At 35.4% G+C, this 15,757-nt stretch overlaps 1 protein-coding gene across 7 annotated transcripts in view; it reads right to left on the bottom strand.

The window, feature by feature from the left end:
* The window catches only part of EFR3A (EFR3 homolog A), an 81,049-nt gene that overhangs the window by 33,629 nt on the left and 31,663 nt on the right, over positions 1-15,757 (bottom strand). For all 7 annotated transcript variants that reach the window (XR_008550520.1, XM_037501678.2, XM_037501679.2 and 4 more), the window contains 7 exons: positions 14,922-15,049; positions 13,639-13,789; positions 11,008-11,129; positions 7,522-7,671; positions 4,776-4,913; positions 2,012-2,090; positions 116-251 (listed from right to left, as the gene is read on the bottom strand). Coding sequence is in view for 6 of the 7 variants with exons in the window: in XM_037501678.2 (XP_037357575.2) it covers positions 116-251; positions 2,012-2,090; positions 4,776-4,913; positions 7,522-7,671; positions 11,008-11,129; positions 13,639-13,789; positions 14,922-15,049 (904 nt within the window). In the remaining variant the exon portion in view is untranslated. The remainder of the gene's footprint in view (positions 1-115; positions 252-2,011; positions 2,091-4,775; positions 4,914-7,521; positions 7,672-11,007; positions 11,130-13,638; positions 13,790-14,921; positions 15,050-15,757) is intronic.

Here is a 15,757-nt window from a genome sequence, read left to right on the forward strand (position 1 = left end):
TAAAAATATTACAAGTATTTTCAAATATTTTTCCATAAACTGCTATAACCAAGTAAGAAACACTTTGAAACAGAGTAATGTATTATTATGTGTGGAAGGTGGGGAAGTCACTCACCTATGGAGCCTTTAGCAGCAATGGCAACAGCCTCTAACAGAACCTGAATAATACCTGCTCGGACCCGTGGAGAGTCTTTTTTACGAGCATCAAGGTGTCCTAGAATCTCCTGGATCACATGATGAGAATACTGGGCCTAAAGAAAGCAAAAAAGTACAAAGTTGTGTGAACAATTTTATGCATCCTGGAACAATTCGTAAGAATGGAAATTCACATAACAAATACCCAGTTACAGGGGACTGGTACTGATGTTTGGGATAAAAGTAGTCACTAAAATCATTCTTTCTAAAAATAAGTAAGGATACTATAAAATACTGGATACCCTAAGTGAAAAGTTACAAAATACTACAATCAATAATATTCAATTTAGTTTTTACAAAGTATGTAAGACCAGCATTATATATAAATATTAACTCTGGCAATCTCTGAGAGGTATTTATGAGAAAAATGTGTCCTCTTTATACTTCTCAACAGCTTCACAACAAACTCTTATAATTTGATAACAGGACAAAATATTGTTCAAAAATAAACAGCTTTTAACATTTACTGTACTTTTCCTTTACCTAAACTAAATAAATACTATTTCTTATTATGGATACCTAACAACGCTAAACAGACAGCTCTCACCTAATCAACAGGCATTCTGATCAATGTATGCCTGAAGAAATTTAAATCAAGAAGACATCAAAATAACACAATTTACATAGGCAATTTTATCACGTATATATGAATTTGATTAATCACTGGAATGATACTGAAACCTAAATCTAAAACAGTACACATAAATGCTTAATTTCAGTGCATATGCTTATTTTTTTTTTTTTAAATGGGGCTGCAGAGCTGTTATTTCAAACCCATACCCAGGCAGGGGTTATGAAAAGGTCTGCTGCTCTGCATCAAGCTGTTAAAAAAGCAAATGGAAAATAACTCCCCGCTGACTCCCCTGGTTGGGTTGCCTGTCGATAGGCCCCCGCACCCTGTTTCCAAGCTGGTTACACCTTTCTCTTTCTTAGTGAGGTTACCTGAACTCTCTAAAAGGGTCTGTTTCTGACCTGTCAAATGTGGACAATAACAAAATCTACTTCATAAAGTAAGGAGGACCTGCTCAACAGCAGCCGTATGTGGTTGTGTGCACGTGTGTGTATAGATTAAGACAAGAGTTTAGTTCATATATACCCACACATACGCATACACCAGTAGAAGTATGTATTAAGATATTAAGATTTCTTTTCAAAGTAAAGGAAATTGGAGTTCAGGGAGGTTAAGTAATTTGCCCCCTTTCATACAAACAGTAAACAGCATACCTAGGATGCAAATCGTGGTATGACTTACACTAGAAGCTGTGCTGCTTCCTTCCTTACTACCTTAACTCCTGCACGTTATTGAAGTTTTAGGGCATTAAAAAATATTTTTAATAAAGCTAAAATCCCACGAGTTAAGAGCTAACTATGTCTGTTCAGATTTTGAGGAAAACCAAGGTGGGTGTCCTCTGCAGTAGAAAAGAGATCTCACATAAGTCCTATAAAGACTAAAGGGGTTAATATATGCACTATTATACAGTAAATACTCAATAAATGTCACTTACCATTACCAACTATATCCTGCACATAATTATTATCAATTCCAATACCAGTTAATCAGTGAACTATAAATACACAATAAGCATATTCAATAAATACAAAATAAAGGGCACCATCGTAAAATCATTTAGTTCTTTGGGTTAGATAAGTCTTCATCTTGGCAAATAAAAATACAAGTGGTAAATAAAATAAAATGAGACAAAGGACTAAATTTAAGGACAAGTCCTATATCCTACAATGTCCTCTATCTGTTCCCTGGTATCTGTGTCTACAGAACCAGCATTACTTATCAATAGTTAACCAAATCTTACCTTACCTGAATGGAATACATTATAATTTTAAAGCAGTGAACTGCAAATTCATTGGGATCCCACAGTTTGTGATGATCTAAATGCCTGTAATTAACAATAAAAAAACTAAATTGAGACTTGCTTATTTATATCATGCTTTTTTCCTTAGAGTTATCAACAATATGTAAAGTTTAACAGTCAAAAGAACATTATCTAAAAGAAAGCCGAAGTTTCCACATATTACCCCAGTTGCCAATCCTTTCATAGAACAATAATAAAAGGCTAGGAAACATGTAAGACTTATAAATATTTAGAAGAGCTGGTAAAAAAGAAAACTCTTTTAGTCTCAACTCCACACTGTGGCAAGAACCTAGAGAGGTAAGTACATGCTGAAGTCAGCAGCTGTCCCAGAGGCATATAGCTTTAGACCTGTCAAATGTGGACATTTGTGGGGGTGGGGGTGGTAGGGGTGGTGGTGGAGGAGGAGCAGTGATTTAAAGGGCTGCAGATACAGGAGGCTGGAGACAAAGCTCATCCATCTTAACCTTGGCTCTGAGAACCGCAAAAGTCTCTCTGGAGAATTCAACCACATACCCAGCACCCAAGTTTCACAGAATTCACAGTAATCGTGTGGCTCAGAAAACCTAAGTTAAGAATGTCCTCAAAGTGGTGGCTGGATGGCACCTCACCCATGGCTCCAGCAGAAGCAAAATAAAATCTCTGTGGAGAACACACTACAAATTCAGGCCTCATTGAATTTCCACAAGTAAATTTACAGTGAATGAGCTCAAAGTTAAAGTTCACAAAACACATAAAATAAAAAGCCACTATGAATGAGAGGTAGCAGAATCTGGTCCTCAAGAACTAGAGATATTACTGGAATTAATGGATTAAAAAATTTAAATGAATCTATTTTTATGCTTAAAGAGAAAAGGTGTTAAAATCTGACAACTGAGTAAAAAGTCTGTCAAAGATGACCAAGTAAACTTGAGAATTAACCAAATACAATTTCCACATATACAACACATAATACTGAATCTAGAAACTTAATATCAATTTAAACAATTTAGACAGAGAGAAAGAGAAAATTAATAACCAAATCTGAATAAATTACCTAGAATGTAGCACAAAGAAGCAAAGAAATAAAAAGGGTAAGAAAACTTAAGAGACAAGAAGTATAAAAGGAGAAGACCTAATAAATACTTTTAACCAGTTTTAGAAGGAGATCAAAGATAGGATGAAAGAAAAGAATCAGAGAATTTTTTTATTTCAAAACAACTAAACAAAAAACAAGAAAAAATCTAACCCTCAGGTTTAGGAATCCAGTAAAGAGAACAACAGTTCACCTCAAAAAGAAATATAACTAGATTTACAACACACCAGAAAAAGGGCAGAATAATATACTCAAAGTGCTGATCAATAATACCCTTCAAAACTTGCAACAATGAGGATAAATTAGATATTCTATAAAGGAATTTCTGGAGGGCTTATTTCAGGAAGGGAGAAAAATATTTTCAGAAAAAAGAACAGAAAGACAAAAAGGAATATTGAGCAATGGAAGTGAAAAACACATGTCAAAATAAGCAAGACATAAATTGAGTAACAATAATATCCAATGAGTGGAGTTGAAAAACAAACTGAAATTCTGGTCAAAATAGACTAAGACAAGAATTTCACCTTGTCTTTCTAAGGAAGAGGGAAGAAAATGTTGAACTCTTACATATAAAACAAGTATTAAACTTTAAACTTGACCTAAGAAATGCTAAATTTCCTAAGAACCACTCAAAAAGGCTTTCAGATAAAGCATGCAAAAAAATGCTTGTGGTTTTAAAAACTGACAGCAAAGAAAATATAAGTAATTCTTAAACCAATGAAAGTTTTCTATTATAAATAAAAACAAAAATTCAGCGGAAAAATGTTAAAAGCATTCTGTTCAAAATAAGAGAAAAGAATGGCCCGATATTATCATTTGATTCCACAGTGTACCTGAGGTCCTAATTAACGCAGTAAGAACTGGAAGGTGTAAAGATGGGAAAGGAAGAAGCAAAACTGTCCTTATTCATGGATGGCTGTGTACACAGAGAACGCAAAAGAAAAAATAAATCTCTAAGTACCTTAAAAGTCATTCCTAGACTTTGAGTTTATACCAAAATCAGATATAAGATCCATACCAAAAAAGTCAACAACATTTTCCTACATGTTAACCACCAAAACGATGTCATTTTTAAAGACAGTATTTTCTACAGCTTTAAAAAATAAGTTTTCTCAAAACAAATCCTAGAAATCTGAGTGCAGAACTAAGGCTACCAGTTGGTAGCCTTGGAGTCTGGGGGGTAGGGTAGGCGGGAGGAGGCCCAATGGACTATGATGGAAGATTACTAGTGCTTTGGTGGTGGGAGTGTTGTTTTAACACTTGCAGAGGTGTGAACCCACATACCTAAAGCATAAACAGTGGTGTTTATCAATATTACCTAATAAACATAATTTAAAATAATTAGTAATAAAAAACTTACTTGTTAAAATGTAAAAATTTGTTTTCCTGCATATATGCATCTCAAGCAGTGAGTAGAAATTAAAGTTAAATGATGTACATGATTCTATGTTTAAGGGAAAAAGCTGGTAAATGGCTGAACCAATACTCATGTCTGACTCAACCTGGTCTCTTCCCACAATGCTGCACTGTTTCCATAACTAACTCATGCAAGGGAAAAATGATTTGTCCTCTGAAAGTAAATCAACGCAGAGTTTACACGACAGTCACAAGTAAGCAATAAAACACAAACTTCTTACGCAAAAACTGGTCTAACTGCATTATTCATATTCCCAAAAGTGGCTCGCCCCAGCAGTTCTCTGAAACAGTTTTCAGCCAGCACAGCAGGATTCTCTTCCTTTTCAGCTGCTGTGGGAGAAGAAGGAGGGCCTATTCGACTGAAAACATACGAGAAGTAGAGAAAAATGAATGCAAGAACTCTAACACCAGTTCTAATAAAAGAAGTCTGTTAAAATGTTATAATATTTTTTTTTTTGATTCAAAAAAGATAAACACATGCAATTTGCAGCAACATGGATGGCGCTGGAAGGCAACATGCTCAGCGAAATAAGCCAAAAAGAAAAAGAAAAATACCGGATGGTCTCACTCATAGCAGGAATCTAGAAAACTTAAATAAGGGACCAGGAAAATGAATAACTATAAGAAAATGAAAATCAAAATCAACAAAAAACTATGAACCAGAGACACTTTTTGGGGGGTGGGGGCTGGGAGGGGAGGGATTGGGGTCAGAATGGGGGGTTTGCAATTGTATGGGGGAATATAAAAATAAAATTTATTATTTAAAAAATAAAAAAAAAAAAATGTTATAATATTTTCTTTCTGTCCCACAAAGATTCTAAAACTTGACTCTAACTTCATGAATTCAACACCACCAAAGTTAATCACATAATCTCCCAAAAGGGAGAAGTAAGTTCAGTTGTGTAACTTGTTTCTTTCTAGAGCATATTTGCACTAGGTGAAATCCTCAGCTGCTGCAATTTTGTGCACTCTCTATAACTTCTCTCCATTTATAGCAAAATCAGTCAGATGACAGTCCTTAAGGTATTTAGGTTTCTTACTTTTAACTACATATGGGCAAAAGTAAAATGAACTAAAAACATAGGACAAGTAAATACATATGACAATCTATACATAAAAATTTTAAAACCTAATTAGAACACATGTATAATAGTGTCTTGAACAGAGACTATTTGCTCACAATTTGAAACAATATTCTAGACTAATATATTCCTGCACAAACAAGAGAGCATATTCATCATACTGGGATTAACACCATGAAAAAAATACAATTTCTTAAAGATTTGACAATTCATGGTCTCTGCTTCCTGTATATAATTTAGGCTAATTCTGGGTCATGACCCTAATCATGACTAAGGGTTATGATCATGAGGAATGGTTTCTCAACTAGCTAGTTATCTTTACCAGAGTAAACACTTCAGACAGGAAAATTTTACCTCTGCTGTGGTGCCCAGAATAGGGAAAACATGGAAGATTCTAAAATATATTGTTTTACATGTTAGAAAAGGTTTCAAAGTTGAAGCAACGTTCAAAGTGACATCTAAGGAATTATGCACAGAACTATTCTGTAATCAGCAAAAATTTAGATAAACATGTAAGTGCTGCCATAGCTATCAACTTCATCTTTTTTTTAGACTCCTTTTAAAAATTTTGACATGGTGCATATGATCATCAAAATTATAAAGTTCAGGGCCTCCCTGGTGGCCTAGAGGTTGTCTCAGCGCTATCACATCTACTGACCAGAGAGATAACCCTCATGGTATAGCAGACCTCTCTTGTTTTGCCTGCTGTTTTCCTTAGCAGTGTATTCCAGTATATCTACCTGTCCTGCTCCCCACTCTGTATCTGGTGAGTCTTTTCACCCCCACACCTTTGGCCTGCATCCCAGTTCTCGTATGCAAATAAATGAAATCTTTTAAAAAATTATAAAATTCAGAGGGCTTCCCTGGTGACGCAAGGGGTTAAGCACAGCACTATGAAGCTATCTGCAGCCACTGCATCAGGAGTTAAATCCATGGCCAGCCAGGGAGCTGACCCACATGGCATAGCAGACCTCTCCTGTCACGCCTGCTGCTCCCCTCAGCAGTGTATTTTCAGTCAGTCTGCCTGTTCTGTTCCCCATTCTGTCTCTGGTGAATCCTCTCACCCCCTGCACCTCTGGCCTGTATCCCAGATCTTGTATGCATAAATAAATAAATCTTTATAAAAAAATTATAAAGTTCCAATCTTAGATTTAGAGAAATATCTTTGAAATGTGATTCAGATTTTCCTCTTCAAACTACAAGTATGGGAAAGACTGGGATAATAAGCCAAAATGGAGAACATTGGTTCTGAAACTTAATTGCACAGAATCTCTGCATACAGCAACAAGAATGTGGGCAGAAAGCTTGCTGCAGGAATTTGAAAAGCAGAAAAAAATTATAGAATTGGGAGTGTAACTGGATATTGGAAGGGAAGCAAACTATAATACACCCCAAAACAGCATTCCATGCCAACATCCAAAATACATTAGAAGAATAACTAAGAAATAAACAGTCTAACCTTTTTGCTGAAAAAAAATATATATATAATGAATAGCAATTACTATTATTTGATTATTTCTAACTCTATGAAGAAGCATACTGGATTTCTAAAGAATAACAAAAGTTCAGCTAGGATTTCTATTTCTCACACTTGCAACTCTACAGATTAATTTAAATAGCAATCTGGATGCTCAATAATAAACAAGTAAAATGCAAATTTATTCTGAAAGAAATAAAAACTGGAGTGTATGAGTAAGAATCTGTGCTCTGCTAAGTCTAATGTGATCACTAAAGATGAATCATTTTTCAAGAGAAGGAATGTAAACTCCATCCAGTTTATGAGACTGTTAATTACATAATAAAGACAAAACTTTCTTATCCTAACAAGCGCACACACGCATACATGCAGCAATACAGCCTCAACCCGGACATCGTGACTCAATACCTCTCGACCTCTTCTATCTTTTGCATGTTAAACAGCAGGGATGGAACAATTTTATCCATATGTTGAGGTTCCCAGATGGTAGCCCGGAGTTCATCATTAACTGTCTTGCGAACCACACCTTGAATACCCCTGATTCCAGCAATTCGGATTCTATAAAAAAGAAGAAAAATTGAGACAAAAACAAATGTTTCTTAAACAAGTAATGCTTGCTTAGCTAAGAGATGGATGCCAAATAAGTACTGTGTTTCAAGTAAATGAAATGAAAATAACACAAGTCTAGGAAATTAAAATCTCAAAAATCTGAGAGTCAGGGCAGTTCCCAAAAAAGCTTACTTTAAAAACCATCTTTTTAAAATCAGCATTAAAGTTTAAAAGGACTATTAAATAGAAATATCTAGTCTATGTCTATTTTTCAATAAAAAAATAATGTAATCAAAAGCACTTGGTTTTCCTAAGAGGATGATAATTCAAACTAATTCTTCATCAGACTTCTCCGTCACTGCTTCTTCCCCAGGCCACCTAAATGGAAGGTTAGTTAAGCTGATTCCTCTAAAGATAAAAAGATGAGAACCATCAAAATAGAGTACAGATAACCCCTGATGTAAAAATACATCGTTTGTGTGCACTGACACGCACTATTACCTACACATGTGACTCAGAATTTATCAAAACAGTGAGCAAATACTTAAGCCTCCCATCTTCTGCACTCACCCCCAAACCCAACTTCCTCAAGCTTGTCCTTATTCTGCCTTAAAAAAACAACACACACACAAAATCACTATCCATTCAAGAAAGAACAGTGATCAAAAAACAGCATTTAAGAGCTGGGGAAGAATAACCTCTCAAGCCACCTGCCTTGGTAGCCCATTTGTTCCAAATGCCTTCCCTCTGGCCATGTCTGACTGCTATTTACTTCATTGTTTGCTATGACCTGAACATGGTCACCATTAGAGGTTTATTCAACTTTCCACTGTCTGCCAAAAGCTAAGTTTAAGGAATGGGAGCTAGGGGGGCAGGGGGTGATATTTACAAGCCCATGGGAAAACAGTGTAGGCACCAGGGGCTGCAGGAGGAGAGCGGGATACCCACAGGAATATGACCGTGAACAAGTGAGAAAAGTCAACGGGGAGACAAAGACAAATTTTGTCTATTTCAAAGGGTATATGTGCTTTTTCCTCAACATAAACAAAACCTTGAGACTTGTGCAGCTATGCCCACTGCGCTAGCCTAGCATGACAACCCGGAGCCTGTGCTGTGTAGCTGGTGCTTTCCCGGGGCACTGAGAGGATCATACACCGCAGCGTGGAACACAACAGTCAGACAACACACGGGGGTGGCTCCTGGCTTATGATAAATGGAGGAGAGCGGAGGGCGGTGGCCTCATTTAGAATGGGGAGCACCAATAGCTTCTACAGCTGCAGCTGGCAATGAGCCCAGCCCTGGTCTCTGGCATAATCAACATAATCCTGAGAAGGATTTTATAGTGTCTCCATCAGTAAACCAGAGTAATTGTCATTGGAATTTTATGAAGATTCAAATGAGTTCATTCATGTAAAGTGTTTATCCAATAAAGTGTTCCTGAAATTGGCACATAGTAGGCACTCAGCGTTAGTTGCTCCTGCTGTTATCATTATGACAGGGATGGCGATTTCACTATAGCTGAAGGGTGCTCAGGAAATTAAGAATTACAGTTTAGAATTGTGATGCATGATTTTACAACTGGAAACCATTTCCACAAGGTAAATATTTTAAGAAAATCCTAACAGTTATAGGTCCCATTTCACTGCTCATGCTCCCTGACAGGGTTTTGCTAAACCCTATAATAAGTATCTAAGTTAGAACCTGAAGAAAAAAAAAAAAGGATTTTTACTCCAGGTAAAACAGCAAAAAAAAAAAAAAAAAAAAAAATCAAGCCTCATATATTTTAAATAATTTTAGTTTATTCATTTATTTTTCAGTAATTCAAATCAAATGTCATTTCTGAATTTCATATTTCATATAATGAAAGACTTAATATTAGGAAAAAGTATTACAAGGTCTTTCATTTGCATATAGAGAATTTCAGTTCCTTATAAATGAAAGTTTCCTTATAATGAAAAGTGTTATTTATTTCCTTATAATGAAAAATGTTAGTTGAACATATGTTCAAAAGACATCTTTCACTAGGTGGCGCTAAAGACCTAAAAATAAGGTACCTTATGTAAAAAAAAATTTTATTTCTTACATGCATTAGACATTGTAAACTTTAAAATCAGACATTGTAAACACTAAACCTACATTGGTTTATATGTGAAAACCACCTTAACCAAAATCTGAGCAGTATCTGTATAATTTATTAATCCTTAAAATACTAAACAAAAAAACACTACATTCTCAATCTTTTCAGTATTTTAAAAGAAAACAAAAGTGCTACAATCTTGAAAAAAACTGCTATATTCTTTTAGCTAACACCATATACTTTTGTCCATTAATTAAACAATGTCAGCCTCTGAGAACAGGGAACAGTTTTATAATACATTTTTTAAATGTCTATAAGGGAGAGAAAGAAAATGTTAGGGGTGAATGGGAGAAAGTTACACTGAATTCAGGTTAGTCTCTTTTTTTTTTAGGTGTGTCACAATAATGCTCAACCTACTCTATATTTGCCAGAGTCATTCTGACTTTAACTCTTATCTTTAAAATTTCCTATTTCTAGATAGATAACAATCTACAGATGTTTGCAGATAAGTACCTGCTTTCAGATTAGTACTAGGATGCATTTATAAGAAATTTTATAAATATCCAAATGAGTTGTCATGAGAACCTGAGAATGACAGTGATTCAGTAATATCCATTCATTCAATTTATTCAAAAAGTATTTAACAAGCGCCCACTATGTGCCCAGCACTATTCCAAGAGCTAGTAACAGAGCAATCCGCAAAACAAGCCCTTGTGCTCCTGGAGCTCATTTTCCACAGAGGAGTGAGAAACAGACACAGACAGGAGATGAAGAGTAAGTGAAACCCTACCCTTGGGGATAGGGTTTGGTATCTAATAAGTAAAAGGTAGCCAAAGGAGGTGTGTCCTGATAAAGTGATATTTGAGCACAAATCTGACCAAAGTGAGGTAACAAGCTATGTGGGTATCCTGGGAGTAATACAAAGCAGAGAGAATGCTTACCCCGAGAAGTGTGCCTGGTGTGTTCAAAAAGAGGAGGAAGAAACGACCCAATGACAGGATCTAAAACTGAGGTAGGAGGAGCACTAAGGGGCATTCTGGGCTCCCACAGAAAGTATGAACTTTATTTTGAGTTAATTGGAAAACTGCTCTCAATTTGCTACTTAGGCAAGTTGTTGTAACTTCTAAGAACAATGCAGGTATAGTTCAAGAATAAGGCACATGCTCCCCCATTTCCTTTGGTGATCATTACATCACACGTAAACGTGGTATTTGCCAATGAATTAGCCCATGGGTAATTCAGGGACCAGAAAGTGACACCACACATACTCTGTCCGTATTTCAGGATCGCTGTGGCAGGAATGACACATAGCACTGAAGCGAGATACAAAAAAGTCGTAACGTCTGTGGTAGGATGGTGTGTCTTCTTCAATATTTGCAAATTTAACAAACTGAAAAACAAAAACAATATAAATGTGTTAGCATCTTTTTGAAAATGTGAAGCAAGCACATTTATAGTTTCACTCATTATTTGTTACATTAACTAGAAACAGCCACATAAGCAGCAAATGAAAAATCATAAATACCACATAGAAACAAAAGTAATGGGCTTCAAAACCAAGGACAGAGCCTAATAAGTATTAAATATAACTTCTTAATCCAGTTCCTTTTGAGAGAGCGACCCCACTCTCTAGGAGGAAAAGTCTTAACTCTAAAGCTCTCAAACATTTCCTAAACGATGACATCGCGTCAGTGAGAGCCTCAGAGAGGCCCGTACCTCCAGGGAATGTTATTCTAACTGTGGATATGAAATCTTCCTTGGCACCTCCTGCATAACATACAAATGAATATTTACAAAAATAACACGGGGGGGAAAAGGGGAGAACACAAACTGAAGGAAACATCGCAAGTTCACTAGAAAAGAAAAATGAGATGACATTTACTTCACCTCCTTCGATGATTAAAAAAGGAGAGAGAGAAAAGAGAGAGCCAGGGGGTTAGAAATTTTTAAAAAGCTGAGATGTGTTACAGATATGAACTCTAAGAGTCCTTCAAATGGACACTTCTCTTGAACGCATTCATTCAGAAACGTCTTAGTTTTGTGCACTAAGTAGCCCAAGCTTTAAAAAGCTACATTCCTAAGGCTGGTGTCAAGGTAATTATCACCTTTCAGGTCTTACACTCAAGTCTTTAATCCATTTTGTTAATTTAACAAACGAAAGTTTTACCAAACAAATAATTCACAATTTAAAATAGTTCAACAAATTTTAAAAAGGGGGCCTCCCCTGGTGGCGCAGCGGTTGAGCGCTGGGCTGCGAGACTGCCCGACTGCCCGCAGCCTCTGCAGCGCCAGTTTGTTCCCTGGCCCCCGGCGAGAGTCCCACCAAAAAAAAAAAAAAATTTTAAGAAGCATAAAAATAAAAAGTAGTTAGCACAATTTCTCAAGCAGGAGACTATAAGCCAACCAGGCACTGTCATACTCCTCATTCACAACAGCAAATGCCATCAAATTCAAATAAAATGTACAAAGATCATTAACAAATATAAAAGTTTTAAATGAGTACTGATCATGTCTGAATATTTTTTCAATGTTTACTTTTCAATATTCGACAACTCAGCACCACTAAGAAATTAAAATCAAACATTCACGGAATACTAGATAATGTTGGTAAAGATATTACAGCATTTCATGCCATACAATTCATTTAAATCAAAATGGGTAACTGGAAAATCAAGTCTTTTGCCCAAATGACTCACTAAAGGAATCATGATGGCGCTGTTGGATGTAAGTAAAGGCATTTGTGGGGATACACACTAAGACAACCCCCTCCAACCACTACACCATTTTCCCTAAACTTTCCTCACCTAATTACAAAGGAATTAAAAGGAGTTCAAGGAACTGCTGGATTGTTGGAAAAGTCATGATGTATTTTTTTCTGCTTTTCAAGCAAAAATGTGTCATGATTCTTCTGAAAACCCAATTATATTGCCTAAATCTGAGCCTGTCACATCATTTTAACTGTATCTGGAAATATTCAATATTTTCCCTGTTTCAAAGGATAAAATCATATAAAAAGCTTTTAGAGAGGATTTTATTTATACACACTTGCTTTTTTTTAACATTCTACTCTACCAATAACAACTAGCAATGCCATTCAATGCTCTAAGAGCTCATCTCACACGATAATCCTATAAGATAGGATTGGTACTAATATACCCTCATTTCATAGATGAAAAAAGATGAGGCAAGAAGAAATCATGTAACTTGCCCAAGATATAGAACAAGAAAGTTGAGCAGGAAAAGTTCAAACTAGGCCAATGGGACTCTGGGATCACACTGTCCAGCTACTACCTGTATATCCTCTCCCTAAACCATAAAATAATTATTCATTAACACTAGCAGGTGATGTGTGTGTGTATGTGTATGTATGTGTGTGTGTATATATATATATATATATATATATAATTCAGTTGCTTCTAATAAAAATATGAACGGGACCATACAGATTGACTGAATGCTTCAAAGTTTCCTCAGAGATGAAGTTGGCACTGAAAGGCTGGAAGTTAAACAACATAACTAAAGAGAGAAAGGCTATCATTATATTTTAGTTTCCTTTTTAAAAATGCCTCCCTAATCCCATATATGTTTAAACTAACCTTTGAGATAGAAGTGAGTGTGTTAAGTGGAAGTATTTAAGAAGTGAAAGAAGGCATGGGGAAAGAACCCTTACTTTCATGGCCAATTGATTTTCTGTTCATCACTACAATTGGTTACCATTCCGGATTTCACAAGGAGCAACAGAAAAAGCTGAGACAAAGCGCTCTAATAATCACATGTGACCCTATCATTGTCCAAATGCCTGACAGAGCATCTGCCTTTACCAGGATAGACATTCAAGAAGATACTAATTCTAGATATGCTAATTGAACTCTAATTCAATAGAGAATAGTTTTACTCACAGAATTTGTTCCAAGAACTTGAAGCTTTGGTTCCCCTGATTCCAGCAGCTTGGCTACCATATGAAGAAAACTTTCTACAAATGGCTTGATGCTTTGAGAATGGCAGGCCATAAGAAGTTGGTCCAAGGCCTCCATAGCAATTAAAACATACCTAAGTGTAAGAGAAATAATGTCAAAGCATTACTAGCTTCCTTAATTCTCCTAAGTGCTTCCTACTAGAATAATTTCAATATATTTATTTAAATATACAGAACACAGGAAAATCAATATAGTAGTTTCTGAGTAAAATCATAATTCAATTCTCATATAGCACTAAAGATCTTAGATTATAAAAATATCCTCACATTGAAACCTATAAACACTGTACTAGTCTAGTTTCTCCTGCTGACAAAAGCTCTTTCAAAGTTTCTTTAATTTTACACGTTTATATGTATTTTTCTTTGTAAGCATGGACATTTTCTAATTTCCAGACTTTCAAACATAATGACCCAAAACGTTTACTATAAGCAATATGAAAAAATTTCCAACAGAATCTTTTTGTATTTCTAAATATGAGTCTAGAAAACAGGATTGACAGCAGAAAATATTATAAAGAAATGTCTCATAATTCTTTAGATTTTAACACTTGTACTAAAAATTAAAATTCAGGCAGGCTTTAAATAACTGCTTCAACAATCAACTATAAAACTACATGAAGACTCACTAAAATGTTGTAAGTGGTAACAATGTGGAGGTAGTGAAAGAATTTGAAGTACTTTAAGCTCCTAGGATCATAGTGACAATGTGGGAAAGCATAATCCAAACTGCAGAGTTACAAGCACAGAGAACTGACAAATACGATGAAACTTCATTTGTAGGTGGGTTACAGCTAGCGCAGTTTCGATCAGTGTGCCTGCATCTTTTGAACCTCAATGTTTAAGACTAACCTCTCTTTTATTACTCCTCTGACAGGTAAAACTAAAGCTATGTGAAAAATCAGCTCATAGTTATTGGAAACTGATTTTTAAAATTACAGTATTGTGCTGATAGACCGAGTTAAGTCCTACTATTTCCACTTGAGAAGTTTCAAAAACTAATGGATGCTTAAAGGAAATTCTGTTAATTGAGTCTATTCTTATAACCTGACCACCAGGAAAATAAAAGCTACAGCATCTATACAGTATTACAGATGTTCTCCAAGTACCATATCTTTGCCTGACAAGAGAGCAAAGTAATCTACAGGATGGTTTAGACCAGAAAAAAACCTGCAAAAATGCTATATTAGCAGCAATGAGTTTCCTTACCCGGATCGATGTCTGACAACATCCCTGCTCAACCTTTCAGCCAGGTAAGCGCCAATTCGATCCAGTTTCTCTGGAGCAGATACTGCATAAAATGTCAATTTCTCCATATCAGCTTTAACAAGGCCATCCTAAAAATAAGAATAATAAGTAGGTAATACTATATCTATAATTTCATGTTCACTTTTTGTATTTCTAAGTGTTGCTTGCTTCCGATTTTCTTTCTAGACTACAGTGATCCATACTTATGAATCACTTCATTAGAAAATAGCCTCTTTAATACAAACAATCTTTTTCGGGATACACAAAATTTTCAAAAGGTTAGAGAGAAAGCATTTAAAAGCATTTAAAACCTTCAAAAGCAATTATTTATTCTAACACCATCCATTCTAGAGAAATAACTCAACTGAAGTATGTAGGAACTGGGATGGATTTTGGTGAAAAGATTTCAAACAAAATTTGCTTCAATTTAAAAATTTTAAATGTTCTATTTGTAAGACTATTTATATACATATTTAAGACTAATAATGTTCTATTTTTAAGACTCCTTTATATATATACAACAATGAAAAACAATGCTTTTAAATAATTTAGAACTTGCTGATACCATAACGTTTTGTTATAACTAATAAATAAGAAAGTACTAAGAACTGTAATGATCTAAGTGTAGCCAATGTATTAAAAAAGCAAAACCAGGTCCAATGTGGAATTACTGAATGGTCGCTGGTCTCTGCCCTCTAAAAGGTGACATGCAACAGAGCGAATGATGCTCCCCACCTTCATGCAACTCCAAGGCAATGGTCACCCTAAATTTGGTCATATATAGTCCAAGGAACTAA

Source organism: Talpa occidentalis, unplaced genomic scaffold, assembly GCF_014898055.3.
Source record: "Talpa occidentalis isolate TD23 unplaced genomic scaffold, MPIMG_talOcc4v2.1, whole genome shotgun sequence".
NCBI lineage: Eukaryota > Metazoa > Chordata > Mammalia > Eulipotyphla > Talpidae > Talpa > Talpa occidentalis.